The sequence below is a fragment of the Trichomycterus rosablanca genome, chromosome 4 (genome assembly GCF_030014385.1).
Source record: "Trichomycterus rosablanca isolate fTriRos1 chromosome 4, fTriRos1.hap1, whole genome shotgun sequence".
In the NCBI taxonomy this organism is placed as follows: Eukaryota; Metazoa; Chordata; class Actinopteri; order Siluriformes; family Trichomycteridae; genus Trichomycterus; species Trichomycterus rosablanca.
The window spans coordinates 45,101,235-45,115,008 of NC_085991.1; the positions used below are offsets into that span (position 1 = coordinate 45,101,235).

The 13,774-nt window shown below is 35.4% G+C and overlaps 2 protein-coding genes across 3 annotated transcripts; one reads left to right on the forward strand and one right to left on the reverse strand.

Moving 5' to 3' along the window:
* Positions 1-462: 462 nt before the first annotated feature.
* On the reverse strand, positions 463-7,379 carry cldn1 (claudin 1). Its single transcript, XM_062993385.1, has 4 exons — positions 7,157-7,379; positions 4,295-4,459; positions 2,357-2,441; positions 463-1,900 (listed from the first exon to the last, which is right to left on the reverse strand). Exons 1-4 carry the CDS (start codon positions 7,377-7,379, stop codon positions 1,738-1,740), a joined length of 636 nt encoding a protein of 211 aa, XP_062849455.1. The 3' UTR covers positions 463-1,737.
* A 1,989-nt stretch (positions 7,380-9,368) lies between these two features.
* Positions 9,369-13,774, forward strand: zgc:153913 (carboxypeptidase N subunit 2). Of its 2 annotated transcripts, none has more exons than XM_062993386.1 (2): positions 9,369-9,459; positions 12,181-13,774. In XM_062993386.1, the coding sequence occupies exon 2, from the start codon at positions 12,186-12,188 to the stop codon at positions 13,743-13,745; it is 1,560 nt and encodes a 519-aa protein (XP_062849456.1). In that variant the 5' UTR covers positions 9,369-9,459; positions 12,181-12,185; the 3' UTR covers positions 13,746-13,774. The 2 variants fall into 2 exon arrangements, with proteins under 2 accessions (XP_062849456.1, XP_062849457.1); XM_062993387.1 differs by lacking the exon at positions 9,369-9,459 and adding an exon at positions 11,568-11,630.

Consider the following 13,774-nt stretch of genomic DNA (forward strand, 5'->3'; position numbering starts at 1 on the left):
TTTGTGTTTGTATGATTTGTGTAAATCCTATTTATTTAAAGTATCATCCAGGCAGGAAGGATGGGTCCCTGCTGAGTCTGGTTCCTCTTAAGGTTTCTTCCTGTAATTTTAAGGGAGTTTTTCCTTGCCACTGTTGCCCTCGGCTTGCTCAATAGTTGGTTTGTTGGCTCTACTGTATTTGGTCTGTTGGTCCTGGATTCTGTAAAGTTGCTTTGAGACAATGTCAGGACAATAAATTTGACCTGACTTGACTTGACATATGAACATATGCAAAAGACCAAGCTCTACATAGACTGAGCATGACCAAAGAAAGCATAAGTATTGACAGAGATCATAAAAAGGTAACATTTATTCAACCATTTTGAAATGTATGATTTAGCATTGAAACTCAATATGAAACATAACAAGTAGGCAAAAATGTTATAATCTTAAAAACAAAAAGTAAAAAAATTAAATGCCAACAATCAGGAAATTAATCACAATCACAGTGTTTTCAGTTTATACAAATCAATAGTTAACTGCACGAAGTTCTCTAGAATGTTCTATTAAATGTTTTTACCAATTGTACTGGGAAGCCAGAAGAACCTGGGTTTGATCCCCGGGCGTGTCGGTCCGGGTCCTTTCTGTGCTGAGTTTGCATGTTCTCCCAGTGTCTGCGTGGGTTTCCTCCGGGTGCTCTGGTTTCCTCCCACAGTTCAATACTATGCAGTCAGGTTAATAGGTGAATATGTGTGTGTGTGTGTATGTGTGTATGTATGAAAAGCTGGGATAGGCTCCAGCACCCCCCCCCCCCATGACCCTGATTGGATAAGCAGTTAAGACAGTGAGTGAGTGACCAATTGTACTTAATATTCTTCATTAAAAAGAAATCACATATCACAACGTAAAATAATGATATTGAACTTTCTATGTTTTTTCTTTGTTTTACCTTTTATCAAATGAATAATCTAAGTTGCTGTATGTATATTTTTGACCCAGCAAGAAAACACACAAAAAAAAAATTTAATCATTTGTGAGGCAAATAAAAAACATAACTAAAGGCTGCCTTGTGGGTAAAAGTACTGCAATCCAGTCCCTAATGTCTGTAATGACAAGCTAATTTGAATAAAGAAATCAGTTTGTTGCTTTTTGTGGTAACGATCACAGAGCAGCATGCTAACTGCTGCTAGCTGGCTGTCTTGGCTGAAAGGCATAACACAAGCCAATGTGATCAAACCCATCAACTGTTAGTCTTCCTCAGGTGTGCCTAAAACTAACCTAAATGTTCCAGATAGTCTGGCACTTCAACATCTATTGCATTTAAAAGATTAGAATTTTGTATTGCAAAATATATAAAAGATCTTTCTCATTGTTTCTTCTTTACAGACCAGTGGTAGCTCAGTGGTTACGGTAGTGAACTAGTAATCAGAAAGATCACTGGTTAAAGCCCAACCACTGTTGGGCCCCTGAGCAAAGCCCTTAAACCATAATTGTTTGATTTGGACACAATTTTAAGTTGCTTTGGATTGAATGAAATCCAAATAAAATCTCTTGAATGGATATTTCCAGTGATCTAAGCTATGCCAGTAAATATTTTGCAGTACAGTAACACGAACAAACGATAAACGATGATAACTATGGAGAAAATGAATCTCTACAACAAGTCTCTAGATTTTATCTTGGCATAGATAGGTAATTTCCTTTGCAGTGACATTCCTGAGAAGAAACACCGTCCTACAATGGACTGGCAGATTGGTGTTACACGTAGCCAGAGCCAGGCTGGGCAGGGCGGGCAGCAGGGTAACGAGGTTCTGATTTTGATGATGACTTGCTGCCACAGTTACAGCAGAGCATGCTGCCTCCAATTATAGTCAGAGCACAGGCTCCCCAACCAATATACAGAGCCTTTCCAAACTCAAACCTGCAATTTATACAAATATCAACAGGTTACTGGTAGAAAACAGATTTTATATACATTGTAAAATTATTTTTCAGCTTATTTTATTTACAGCTGACTGTGTATTAAACTGGCTTATTTAGTTGTTAGGTTAGTTGGCTCCAACTGTATATTATAGCTTTAATTTGTTTAAGTTAGATTTTTATATTATTTTAATGTTTTATATGTTCATATGTTATATATTTTGCATTTCCCTTTATTTCACCCACTCTATTTACTTTCAATTAATTCCTTTATAGATTATCTGTAAATAATTGAGTAAACATCAGGAAACAGGTATGGGTTTGGAATATTAACAAGTACAGTTGCCAGAGTCTCACAGATGACCATCCTGCTTAGAGCCATGCTAATAATAAAATTATTATTGACGCTTTACTGATTTCCATAATTAATACCATATAATTACATCAGACTGCTCACCTTGAATTAGTCGGAGTGAAGGGGTTAAAAAAATTCCGTCGTATGTTATCTCCATACCAAACAGTGGCAACAAAAGCACTTAAACCTGCAAAAAGAAACAAAATCAAACTGATTTCAACAGGCAGGACTTTCAAATCAAATCAAATTAAAGTGTACTTTTCACATACATAATCATACATGGTACAACTAGTAGTGAAATGCTTTGATGACTATCCAGTCATGTGAGTAATAAGTAGGAATTGAAGTCTTCATACAAAGTACTGCACAAATCTGCACAAATATTATTTAAATGTGTATGCACAGCTTTGAAATGATACAAGCAATTTTAGATGTTGGTACATGTGCAACACATAATGAATAAAAATTTTAATAAATAAATATTTGTAACATTTACATGTACAGTAAATCTGTAATACAAAGTCTGTCCAATATTGTTTGTGTGTGTGTGTTTTAGTATTACATTCTGAATGAACGTTACTTAGACTAGCATTAACATCACTTGTCTTGTACTAGACAGGAGGAATGGGAAAGGTGAGCATCACCTAGTGCCCCCTTGGTAATACAGTTTATATACGTTTATTCTAAATTGCCAAGATAGCTAATATGAACAGGGCAAAAATGAGTACTGGCAGCATGTGAGAAGAAAAACTCATGACACACCAAAGAGTAAAATGCAAACGTACTGGTACTAAGTACCACTACATACACAGTTTTTTGTTTCTTTAATCCACTGTCTTGGGTTTTACCAATGAATTTGTGTAAAACAGGATCAAAATGTTTGTTGTTAATTATCTCTATAAAATGATGAGAGAAATCGAATCTTTAATTGCAGTCTAATATTTAAAGCAACATGAAGTAAAACTTCAAAAGAATTAAACCTGGTAGTAAGAGGATGCACATGTTTTTTTGCTCCAGTGCAATGGTAAGAGGATGGTTAAAGAGAAAAAAAAAAATAAACAATTAAAATAAAATAAAATAAATAAAATAATTAACAATGATCAATTATTAACAAACTTGCCCAACATTACACTTAACAATAATATATTAACGTTCCCAAATATTACTGCAAAACAGATATATACAATTATCTTATTCCTTCACTTAAAAGTACAGTAAAATGTGGGGGGGGGGCACAAGTCTAACACCACTAATGAACATGCTTCTATTTAGTATTTCTTGAATTTATAATAAATAAATTGTATTAGAAATTTGACACGATAAACAGCAGAACAATTTAAGCTAAAAACTGAATCTTTAAAATCTAAAAAAAAAAAAAATTTATGTTTTTGGTATTGTTTTAGTAAACTACAGACAAGAAAGCGAAAGAAAGTGACAAGAAAGTGAAATTGATCATGTCACTTTGCAATGAAGATCAGATTTTCTTGAATTTTATCTTGTTTACTGAAGCACATGTTCAGACCACTTTGAGTAGGTAGATTTGATCTACGTATCAGAAGCTCATTTACGTTTATACAATTGAAGCCATTTTTCAACTATTATAAATATGGCTAAACTAAAGACCAAGTAATTCTAAAATTTATGTCAGTTAACTTCTTACTTAAATTATTATGTTTATTATATAATTTGTAATGGTAAACTGTATGAAAGTCAAGAAAAATGCCAAATAAAATTACTTTCATTGTTGTCTAAAACTTTTGTCCCACACTATATTTTCTATTTGCATTTATATTTAATAACTGTAACAGGTCAACCTGCTGTATAGCATGGCAGAAGTTGAGGTCACTATGTGACTCGTCCAGTTGAAGTGAATTAATGCTTAATGAGGTGCAAAGACTGATAGTTAAAGGAACTGGCACTTTCAGTCATCTGTGCCTCCATGCTCCTCTGTCGGCCATTAGCGGCATGGCTGGTGGGCATGATACTGTAATCAGTGCTCCCCTGTCAAGGTATATGGAAAACCATTCTATATTCACACACCTGCAATAAGAAACAACACTCCTCCAGCTAGAGCCACTTTGCTTTTAAGCTGCTTGTCCTCACTCATGAATTTGGTACACTTCATGCCCATCGCGGCTACCAGGATTGCGATTCCACCAAGGATGATGCCAGTCACCATAAACCCTCGAGCTGCCTGAATCTCCACTGTAGGAAAGAGGGAAATAAAAGCACAGATGTCAGTTGTCTTTTGCATTTCAGTGATTTATATGCTTTATCCTGGTCAGGGTCTCAGTGGGTCTGATTCTTTGGGTGAAACACCCTGAACAGGTTGGTAGTCCAACATAGGTCAGACAAACACAGATATTCACCCTATTCTTAGGGCTAACTCCACACAGAAAGGACCCTGGCTGCACGACCAGGGAATCGAACTCAGACCTTTCTTGCTTGTAAGCCACTGTGCCACCTACTTTGCGTATAATGACATACATTTGATATTCCAACAATTCACAGTGCACTATTCCAAATTAATTAATAATATTGTCTCTATTTTACAGCACTGACTGACTTATTCTACAATAACCACTTCATCTTGGTCAGGGTTGCAGTGGATTCAGTGCCACCTGAAAGCACTGGGTGCAAGGCTGAAATACTATATATCACAGGGCACCATACACTAACTTATATACTTACTCTATGTCTCAGGATGAATTTAAAGTAGCTGATCCACCTACTGCAATGCTATTGGGAGGGGAAGGAATTTGGACTACTGGAGGAAATTCGGCAAACATTGGGAGAACATGTCAAACTCTTCACAGACAGTAACCAGAGGAAATAATCAAATTCAGGGATTTTAGGGTCAGTGTTGTAATCCTGGTGTGAGATTTCTCACAGACACTAATTGGATAAGCGGTTAAGAAAGTGAGTGAGAGTAATTAATCATGCTACTATTAGATCGTGTTACAACACCTCGGCCAAACAACGTTTCAGTAAGGCTAGCACAGTAAAGCCTGTAATAGGCTGCTTTAGCAAGCAGGCTTAGTCATAGTCAAGCTGTAATGGAAATCACTGAGACCATAAGAAAAAGCAGTGCCTTGTTTATTTTGATTGAAGTTATTGACTCAACTTTTGGTGTTAAATGTATCTAATAGTATCTAAAACATCCCGGCTCTACAAGACTCAGACAGTAATAGTTAGTAACATCTGTACATTGGTGGTAATATTAAATGATATATTTTAAATGAAGAGCCTGTAAATTGCTAATATAAAAAAAAGTGGCAAGGTCATGCCTATTTCATTAATATCAAAACATAGTTTTTATTACCTTCCTACACATAGAGCCATAGACTAGCCAATTTACCATCTGCATGTTTTAAGCTGTTGAAGGAACAAAGCACCCAGAGATAAACTTTACCAACAGATGACCAGAAACCAGGTTTAAACTACCAGTTGTACTACCTTATCATTATATTATTAGATTGTTATACTATTTATAACCCTGTATGACGTTTAAGATTGATCTTACATGATAACTGTTTCTGCTCTGGAGTATAGATTTAATAAATACTCATTTTACTGTGCTACACTTGTTGGGGCTTCGTTTTTTCGGAAGGGTATTTCCTTAATTTACTTTATTGAATTGAATTATTAGTAAATAAGTCACTAATTTACTAATCTAAAGTGTAAAGTGTGCAGTGCATACTGCAAATGTTGGTATTCTCTGGGTTGAAATGGTCGAGCTCGTTCAGACACAGGTAAAGAATTCAAGGCATTTGTCCAACCTGCCTCAACTTGCAAGAAGAGATGCTTAAACGAGACAAACAAGGAGGAAGCGGTATTTATGGTGGTACATTTTGCCTTTAGTGTGAAAAGAAGAAAATAATTAAGAACTAAGGAAGAAAAAAGGATCCGTAAAACTCCAAATCCAAAATCCATAAAAAATCCTAGACGTCCTATACTACGGGTTGTACTTTAATAGCACAAACAGGTAAAAAAAATTACAATAACAATAATATTATTAAAACTACTACTATTACTACCACAACTACTACTGGTACTAATACTACTACTAATAATATTAATACATACATAATAAGATTAATAACCTAGATTAAAATTTTGCTGTTAAATCCTGTTGAAAAAGTTTTAAATTATAAATACTAAATAGTTTAAACAAGATGATGAAAAAATAAAAAATAAAATACATATTTATAAAAAAAAAAAAAACATAAATTTACTCAGAATTATATGGTGTTTGTAATACTCAGACTAAGACCTTATATGTTCCTACATGTTTGAGCACATAATAAATAAACCAAGTTCATGAAGAGAATTTAAGGGAAAATCAGACACACCAGACAGTTCTAAGGGGGTCCTGTATAAACAGAACTTAAACAATTGTTAATATTATTATTATTAATTGTTATATTATTGCTGAATATTATATTATTTAAAAAACAATTCATTATATTGTAAGAGAGGGTTCTAAACAATATGAACAAAAAATTTATTTTATGGAAATACAACATAAGCTGGGGATGGTGATGGACTACAATAAAATAGTAGTATATTTTAAATATTTATGTACCATTATATGAATTATATGATTATATACGAATAATTATATGATAACATATATTAATTCTATACAAACAAAATTTTTCACAAACCAAAAAAAGAAACAAAAAGAAAAGAATAAAAATGATGCTTTGCATGCCAGTGGATGAGGATTTCTTAAGGTAAAATAAATAAAACTAAATACAAATAATTAATTAATTGCAATTAATTAAAATAAAACTAAACCAGACATTAATGGTATTTATAAGAGAGGTGTCCTCGACTACAAATAAACGAACAAACTAAATCTAATGTATAGAATACACAGAAATAATGATTAAAACTTACTTGGCAGCTGCAGAAGGGAATCGTAGACTTTACACTGGAGTTGGCCGGTACTTTGGTAGACGCAGGACTGCCAGAGCCCCTCATACACCGCCTGTGCTGTGATGATATTATCACCGGCATACGAAGACATCTTCCACTCAGTCATAGTGGTGGAAATAATTAAACCGATGATGCCGAAAAAAGCCAAAATGAAGCCGAGCAGCTGAATCCCCTTGTTCGCCATGTCCGCTAGAAGACTGGACGTTCCAGTAAGAGCAGAAAGTGAAGTGAGGAAAGTTCTGACCTGCTTCAGTATCAGTGGGCTGGAGTTTACATCAGAGATGAACATCATCACAACACGTAAGAGCTTCACCAGCGCCACACCTCTCATTCAACATCCATCCTCTCATTCTGCAAAACCTCCATCACCTTCATTACTGTACAGCAGCCAGACACCGCATCAAATAGCGCCACCTGCTGCTCAATATACCAATGCGTACATCTCCACTCAAGTTGATTGATTTTTTTGAGCATATATACACTGATCAGCCATAACATTATAACTGTTGGCTGGATATTTTTGGTTGGTGGACTATTCTCAGTCCAGCAGGGACAGTGAGGTGTTTAAAAACTCCATCCCGTCTTATCCACTCATACCAGCACAACACACACTAACACACCACCACCATGTCAGTGTCACTGCAGTGCTGAGAATGACCCACCATACACATAATACCTGCTCCGTAGACTGATGGACTACAGTCAGTAATTGTAGAACTACAAAGTGCTCCTATATGGTAAGTGGAGCTGATAAAATGGACAGGGTATATATATATACAGTATATATAAATTGATGTGTTTAACTGTTTAATTTAAATGTATCAAATACAAGTCCTGGTTTTGATTCCCAGGTGGGGCGGTCCAGGTCCTTTCTGTGTGGAGTTTGCATGTTCCCCTCTTGTCTGTGTGAGTTTCCTCCGAGCACTCCGGTTTCCTCCTACAGCCCAAAGACATGCAAGTGAGGTAAACTGGAGATACAAAATTGTCCATGACTGTGTTTGACATTGAAAACTTAAACTGATGAATCTTGTGTAACTAGTAACTACCTGTCCTGTCATTATTGTAACCAAAGTGTGTAAAGCATGACGTTAAAATCCTAATAAGTTATTAAATGAATGTATCATGCAGTGATTTATTCTAATAATAGAGAAAACCCTCTGACTCACTCTGTAATATTTGGTAGCATCTGTACATGTAGACATGTAACGTTACTATGTTTAAACAAATACATAATATTGTAACAACGGAGTGGCAAGTTAACACCTTTATTTATTTATATCAAATCATATACTTTATATAACTTAACTACACATAGAGGCACAGAGTAGCCAACCTACCGTCTGCATCTTTTATGCGATTGAAAGATCACTTTTTCCAACAGATGACCAGAAACCAGGTTTGAACTACCAGTTTAAATGATTAGATTTTTATATTATTCATTGCCCTGTATAAAGTTTAGGGTTGATCTTATAGCATAAGTCTTTCTGCACATCTGTAATGGAGTAAGAATTCAGCAAATAATCCTAAATAATACTAAAATAATGCTACACTTTACAGGGCTTTAATTTATTTTTATTTTTTGTAACAACTTCAATTTACTTTTAAATGTAAAGTGCATACTGCAAATGGTATTTTGTGCTCACTCAGACACAGGTAGTCTTTATCACGTTCATGACAGTACAGGCCAGACCTGATCAAATAGCGCCACCTGCTGCTCAATACACCAACATGTACATCGCCACTAGAATAAAAAGTGTGTGTGTGTGCTCCTTCATATAATTGTCAATCACTACAAAAAGAACATTTCTCCTTCAAGTTTTAGTACATTTAGAAATCTCAGTCTGTGTTTCAGCTTGTTTTTGAGAAAACCAGTCGTCAAGTTATCCATGCTAAAATCCAAAAAGGACCATACAGACTATTATCAATAAAAGGTGACACTTTCTTTTATATGAACACATGTATTATTATATTGCCAAAATAATGACAATGCACATTGTAACATTATTTAAAGATATAACAGTATAATTATGGTACAGCAGCGTAATGTTCTGCATTTAAATCTGTTTTAATACTTTGACCAGTGTCAACTGTTTTGTAACATTTTCCTGTAACAGAAGTCACAGCATGACCAATAGCAAATATTTTACTTTTACAAAGCAGACAAGGACACAGTGTCATGTATCAGACTCCTGAAACCAAACACAGCTTAAACTACCAACCTGGCTAATTCAATATCAGAGGTGAAATATATCCATTACACACAGGTAAGTCAGTTATTTTCTGCTCTGTATGCCATGTGTTTATTAAACTTAAAATGTACATGGTCGTTTTGACCTTTAAACCAAATCCAAAGTCTGGATAGCTATTTACCCCACACATTTGTGTAATTCTTTTTTGGCAGGACAGTAGGTTTGATGATAAACAATGACATTGCTTGAATGTTCCTTGTAGAAATACATTGGCCAGTCAAACAATAAAGTTAAGTTTTTGTGCACTACAATGTCATTGTATAGGTCGTAATCAGCCATGTGGTTAAAGATGTACAGCGTATGCCCAAAAGTATGTTCACACATGATCTTGTTGGACGTCCCATTCCAAAACCACATGTTCACACCACTTTACAGCTATAATAGTAGCTCTTTTGACTATTCTAAATTGTTTCTAGGTAGCAGTACCCAGAGCGGTAGAGAGAACAGAGTGGCGACACTCCCATAGGGAACCGTTGGAAAGGGGGCGGGACATTTTTTCTGCCCAGCTTCCGGGTTGTGGAGCTCTGTATAGTTCCAAACAACCCATAGAGCCCCATTCATTTCCACTACTTATCAAACATTTTTAGCTGTATGTTGCTTTGTTTTAAAAAAATTATGAATTTAATGTCATTAATATACTTAATACTGTTATTGTTTAGCATTTGCTCAGCACTAAATGTTACATGTTTATCTTAATTAATAGGTATAACCCAATTTAGCTTAGTCAGTTAAGCTTAATTAATGACACACGAGTCTTTTCACCTAAAATGAGTTGATTAATCAAGATTCTTGTTACAGAAATGATCATAAAACATTAGAACCACAATAAATCATTATACTTTTACTTTCATACTTAAGTACATTTGAAGGTAAATTTAGTTTAGTACTTTAGTGGAGGTAAAGAGTATTTTTACTTTTACTACTACTTTTACTGGAGTAATATGTTACCTTGGATATCTCTACTTTAACTCAACTACATGGTTTGTCTACCTTGTCCACCACTTACATTAGACAAAATGAACTAGTGCATATTCATAATGAATTCATTAATGTATTACATGTAGGAATCAATTATTAATCACTCATGAAATAAGAGATGAATGAATGCTTTTTCATGTACCTGCACTATAATGTTTTTGGTACGGTAATGTGTTTATCAATCTGTTCATTCAGTGCAGGTAAACCTTATGAATCCAGCACATGACTTAGTGTTTAGCAAAAATGATTATTATTATGAATCCTCAGGAAAGTGAAGGGAGATTAGTTTATGCAAAAATCAAAACATAAAAAACTTTAATGTCTATACTGTATATTGTCTCTACTACTTAAGGATATCGCATTATGTAATGTATGCTAATATAATGTACTGTGTGTTAACAAGAACGACCTATTAACAAGTCATTATAAACATCAATCTTCCACTTTATATACCAAATTGACATTAAAGCAGATGCAGTAAATGTAAACGCAGTTGAAAATACCCAGAAATTGTACAAATGTTTATTATTTGCCGTTTAATATTTCATTTACTGCTGCCTGTCCCATTTGAGAACATGACAGCGCCGGGTTTGTTTGGAACTATTGAGGGTTACATGAACCACGTGACCGCGTAGCGGCGAGATCAAGGAGTGTCGCAACTCTCTCTATCTACGGCTCTGGCAGTACCTAAGTAAGTGAGTGTGTGCTGCCCTCATATGGATTAGACAGTTGGAGAAGGTAATGATATGTTCTCTTAAACTCCATCAATTAAGCTACATAAAAGAGCATCCACCTCTACACTGCTCAAGCTTCTGAGCTGTGATATTAGAGATTAAGGAGAGTCTACCTTGACTGAACACGTTAAGAATGGAGAATTCAAGAGAGGCTATATACAAGTACATATTGAAACGAAACAGCGTTCCTCCAGGACCAGGGTGCAACACAGAACACAAATGCAAAACAATACAACATGCACAGATAAAATACAGTACAATAAATACAAAGACATACAATCAATGCAAGAGACATTTCTAATCTAGTTCTAAAGACAAGTGTAGTGTTGGCCAGTACATGGTACTGAGTAAATTATAAGTGATGTAAAACACATTTTACTTCTTTAGGAGATCTGGAAGCCATGGTGGAGCTGAATAATTTTAGGGTCTATAAGTCTTCACTAAACCTTGTGGTCTGTTGTAGTGAAACAACAGGTAAAAGACTTTCATTTAAAAGTGAGAGAATTATATTCTTTTATAAATTATGTTCTTCTGTTGTCTTCTATTTTATGTAACTGTTTTGAGGTGGGCATGAAAAATTGATTTGCCAGTTGGTTGAAATGGATGTAGATATCAGCTAATGTAAAGCCAAAGTCATTATTTGAATTTGTATTATGGTTACATTTATTTTAGTGGGTCTTTATGGAGTTGTCGCCACTAAACATAATTTACATAGCTTCAAAAGAGAAAGATAATAATGATGCAAATGTCAGAAGAACATTTCTCACAGACACTGACCTGTCTGACTGACTGACTGAGGCTAGGACCAAAACACAGGTTCCCAGGCCCTGGTGATGTGTAGACTCTACTTTACCTGGTGCACTGCTCATAAAGTCATAATATTTTGCAAATATATAAACTGACAGGTGTTTTACTGTTACAAAATGACATTTTAAATATTTTTTAATCAAACAAAGTGAGCAAAGCATTGCAAAGCTGTCTTGATTTCCATACTTATCAGAAACTGTCTTCACTGTCTTCCCAGGGAAAATGAACAGGGTCCATGTAGTTGCTTTATTTCTTCTACTTCAAGTCAACTTCCTTGTTACTACATGCTGCCCACTACCATGTAACTGTTTCTCTGGGACCACGATGATTTGCTCAGATTCAAAGATGAGTTTTTTGCCCAGGGATATCCCGTCAAGGGTGAAAACACTGATTGTGCTGGCATCTCACATGAAAACTATCACCTTCCAAGAAAATCTCGGTCTGACCAAAGCTGTGTTCATCAACAACCCGGTGCAACATATTTTATCTGATGCATTTGATGGACTGGATAATCTGGAGGAGCTTGAGATCACTGGGAGTCCTTTTACAGCCTTGGACGTAGCAACTTTTAATAAGATGAGCAATCTGACCAAGCTTCTACTAAACAACAACCAGCTAGAATTTTTAGCAGGCACTTTTAACTTTTTGCAAAAGCTTGAGACACTTCAGCTTAGAGGAAATAACCTTACACATCTAGACATGACCATGTTCCACAACCTCTACAACCTTCATAAGCTTGACCTGTCCTTAAACGAACTTTCTACAATTAACACTAATCTTTTCAGTAACCTGAGCAGGCTGAAGATGTTGGATCTAGGTTTAAACCAGATCACTTCTCTGAATGTGGACACCTTTAATTGTAACCTTCAGCTACAAATACTCTCCCTGCAGGGTAACCAGCTTACTCAGCTTCCTTCAAACATTTTCACCCAGTTAAACAAACTAGAGGAACTAAATCTCAGAGACAACAAAATACTGGAGCTTAGTGATGGATTGTTTCCCTCAACTCTAAAGAAGCTTAACCTCAGAGGAAACAGACTTGTTCAACTTCCTACAACCTTATTTCACGGCCTTCATAATCTCACTCATCTAGACCTGTCCCAGAACCAGCTATCCACTTTTCAGGCAGAACAGTTCCAGAACATTTCTTCCTTAGAGCATCTTGATTTGTCTGTCAATAAGCTTGCAGAGTTACCAGGCAGTGTATTCAGAGGGCTGCTCCAAATCAAAACCATTTATTTGCAACAGAACAATCTAACCTCACTAAAGGCAGATCTGTTCAAAGATCTGGAAACAATGTCACGGCTCTATCTGTCCAAGAACAGACTGAAGAATCTACCACGTGGCTTATTTGACAGCCTAGATTTTCAATGTTTGGTAAGGCTTCATGGTAATCCTTGGCGATGTGATTGTGACTTGCGGTACCTTCAAGAGTGGCTGCACTTTAGTAAAGACACCGTGGAGGACTTAAGTCAGGTTCACTGTGATAGTCCCCAGACTTTAAATGGACATAGTTTGACCACCCTTACCAACGAGCAGCTTGTTTGTGTAAACAGCTCAAAATTGCAAAACTTTAGAACCAACACTACGTCTACCAGAAATAAGTGCAGTATTGAAGAGGTTGATGATAATGTTGTTATTAAATGCAAGCTTATTGAATGTTTTGATTGGAAATTTGAGATGAATTATAATTATAAACATGGAAAACAATTTCAGCATAGTATGAAAATAACAAGCCCCAAACACCCTCAGTGCTTAAATATAACTCTAAAAATTAACTAAGCATTTTATTTATATATTAAACGTTTACA

Bases quoted from the DNA above. Each gene is read 5' to 3' on its own strand.
- cldn1 (XM_062993385.1), bottom strand. From the start codon at position 7,379: ATGGCGAACAAGGGGATTCAGCTGCTCGGCTTCATTTTGGCTTTTTTC. The intron at 2,442-4,294 runs GTGTGTGAATAT...TTCTTTTTGCAG, and splicing joins AGTGTTGTTTCTTATTGCAG to GTTTAAGTGCTTTTGTTGCC. The intron at 1,901-2,356 runs GTGAGCAGTCTG...TATAAATTGCAG, and splicing joins TTCACTCCGACTAATTCAAG to GTTTGAGTTTGGAAAGGCTC.
- zgc:153913 (XM_062993386.1), top strand. From the start codon at position 12,186: ATGAACAGGGTCCATGTAGTTGCTTTATTTCTTCTACTTCAAGTCAAC.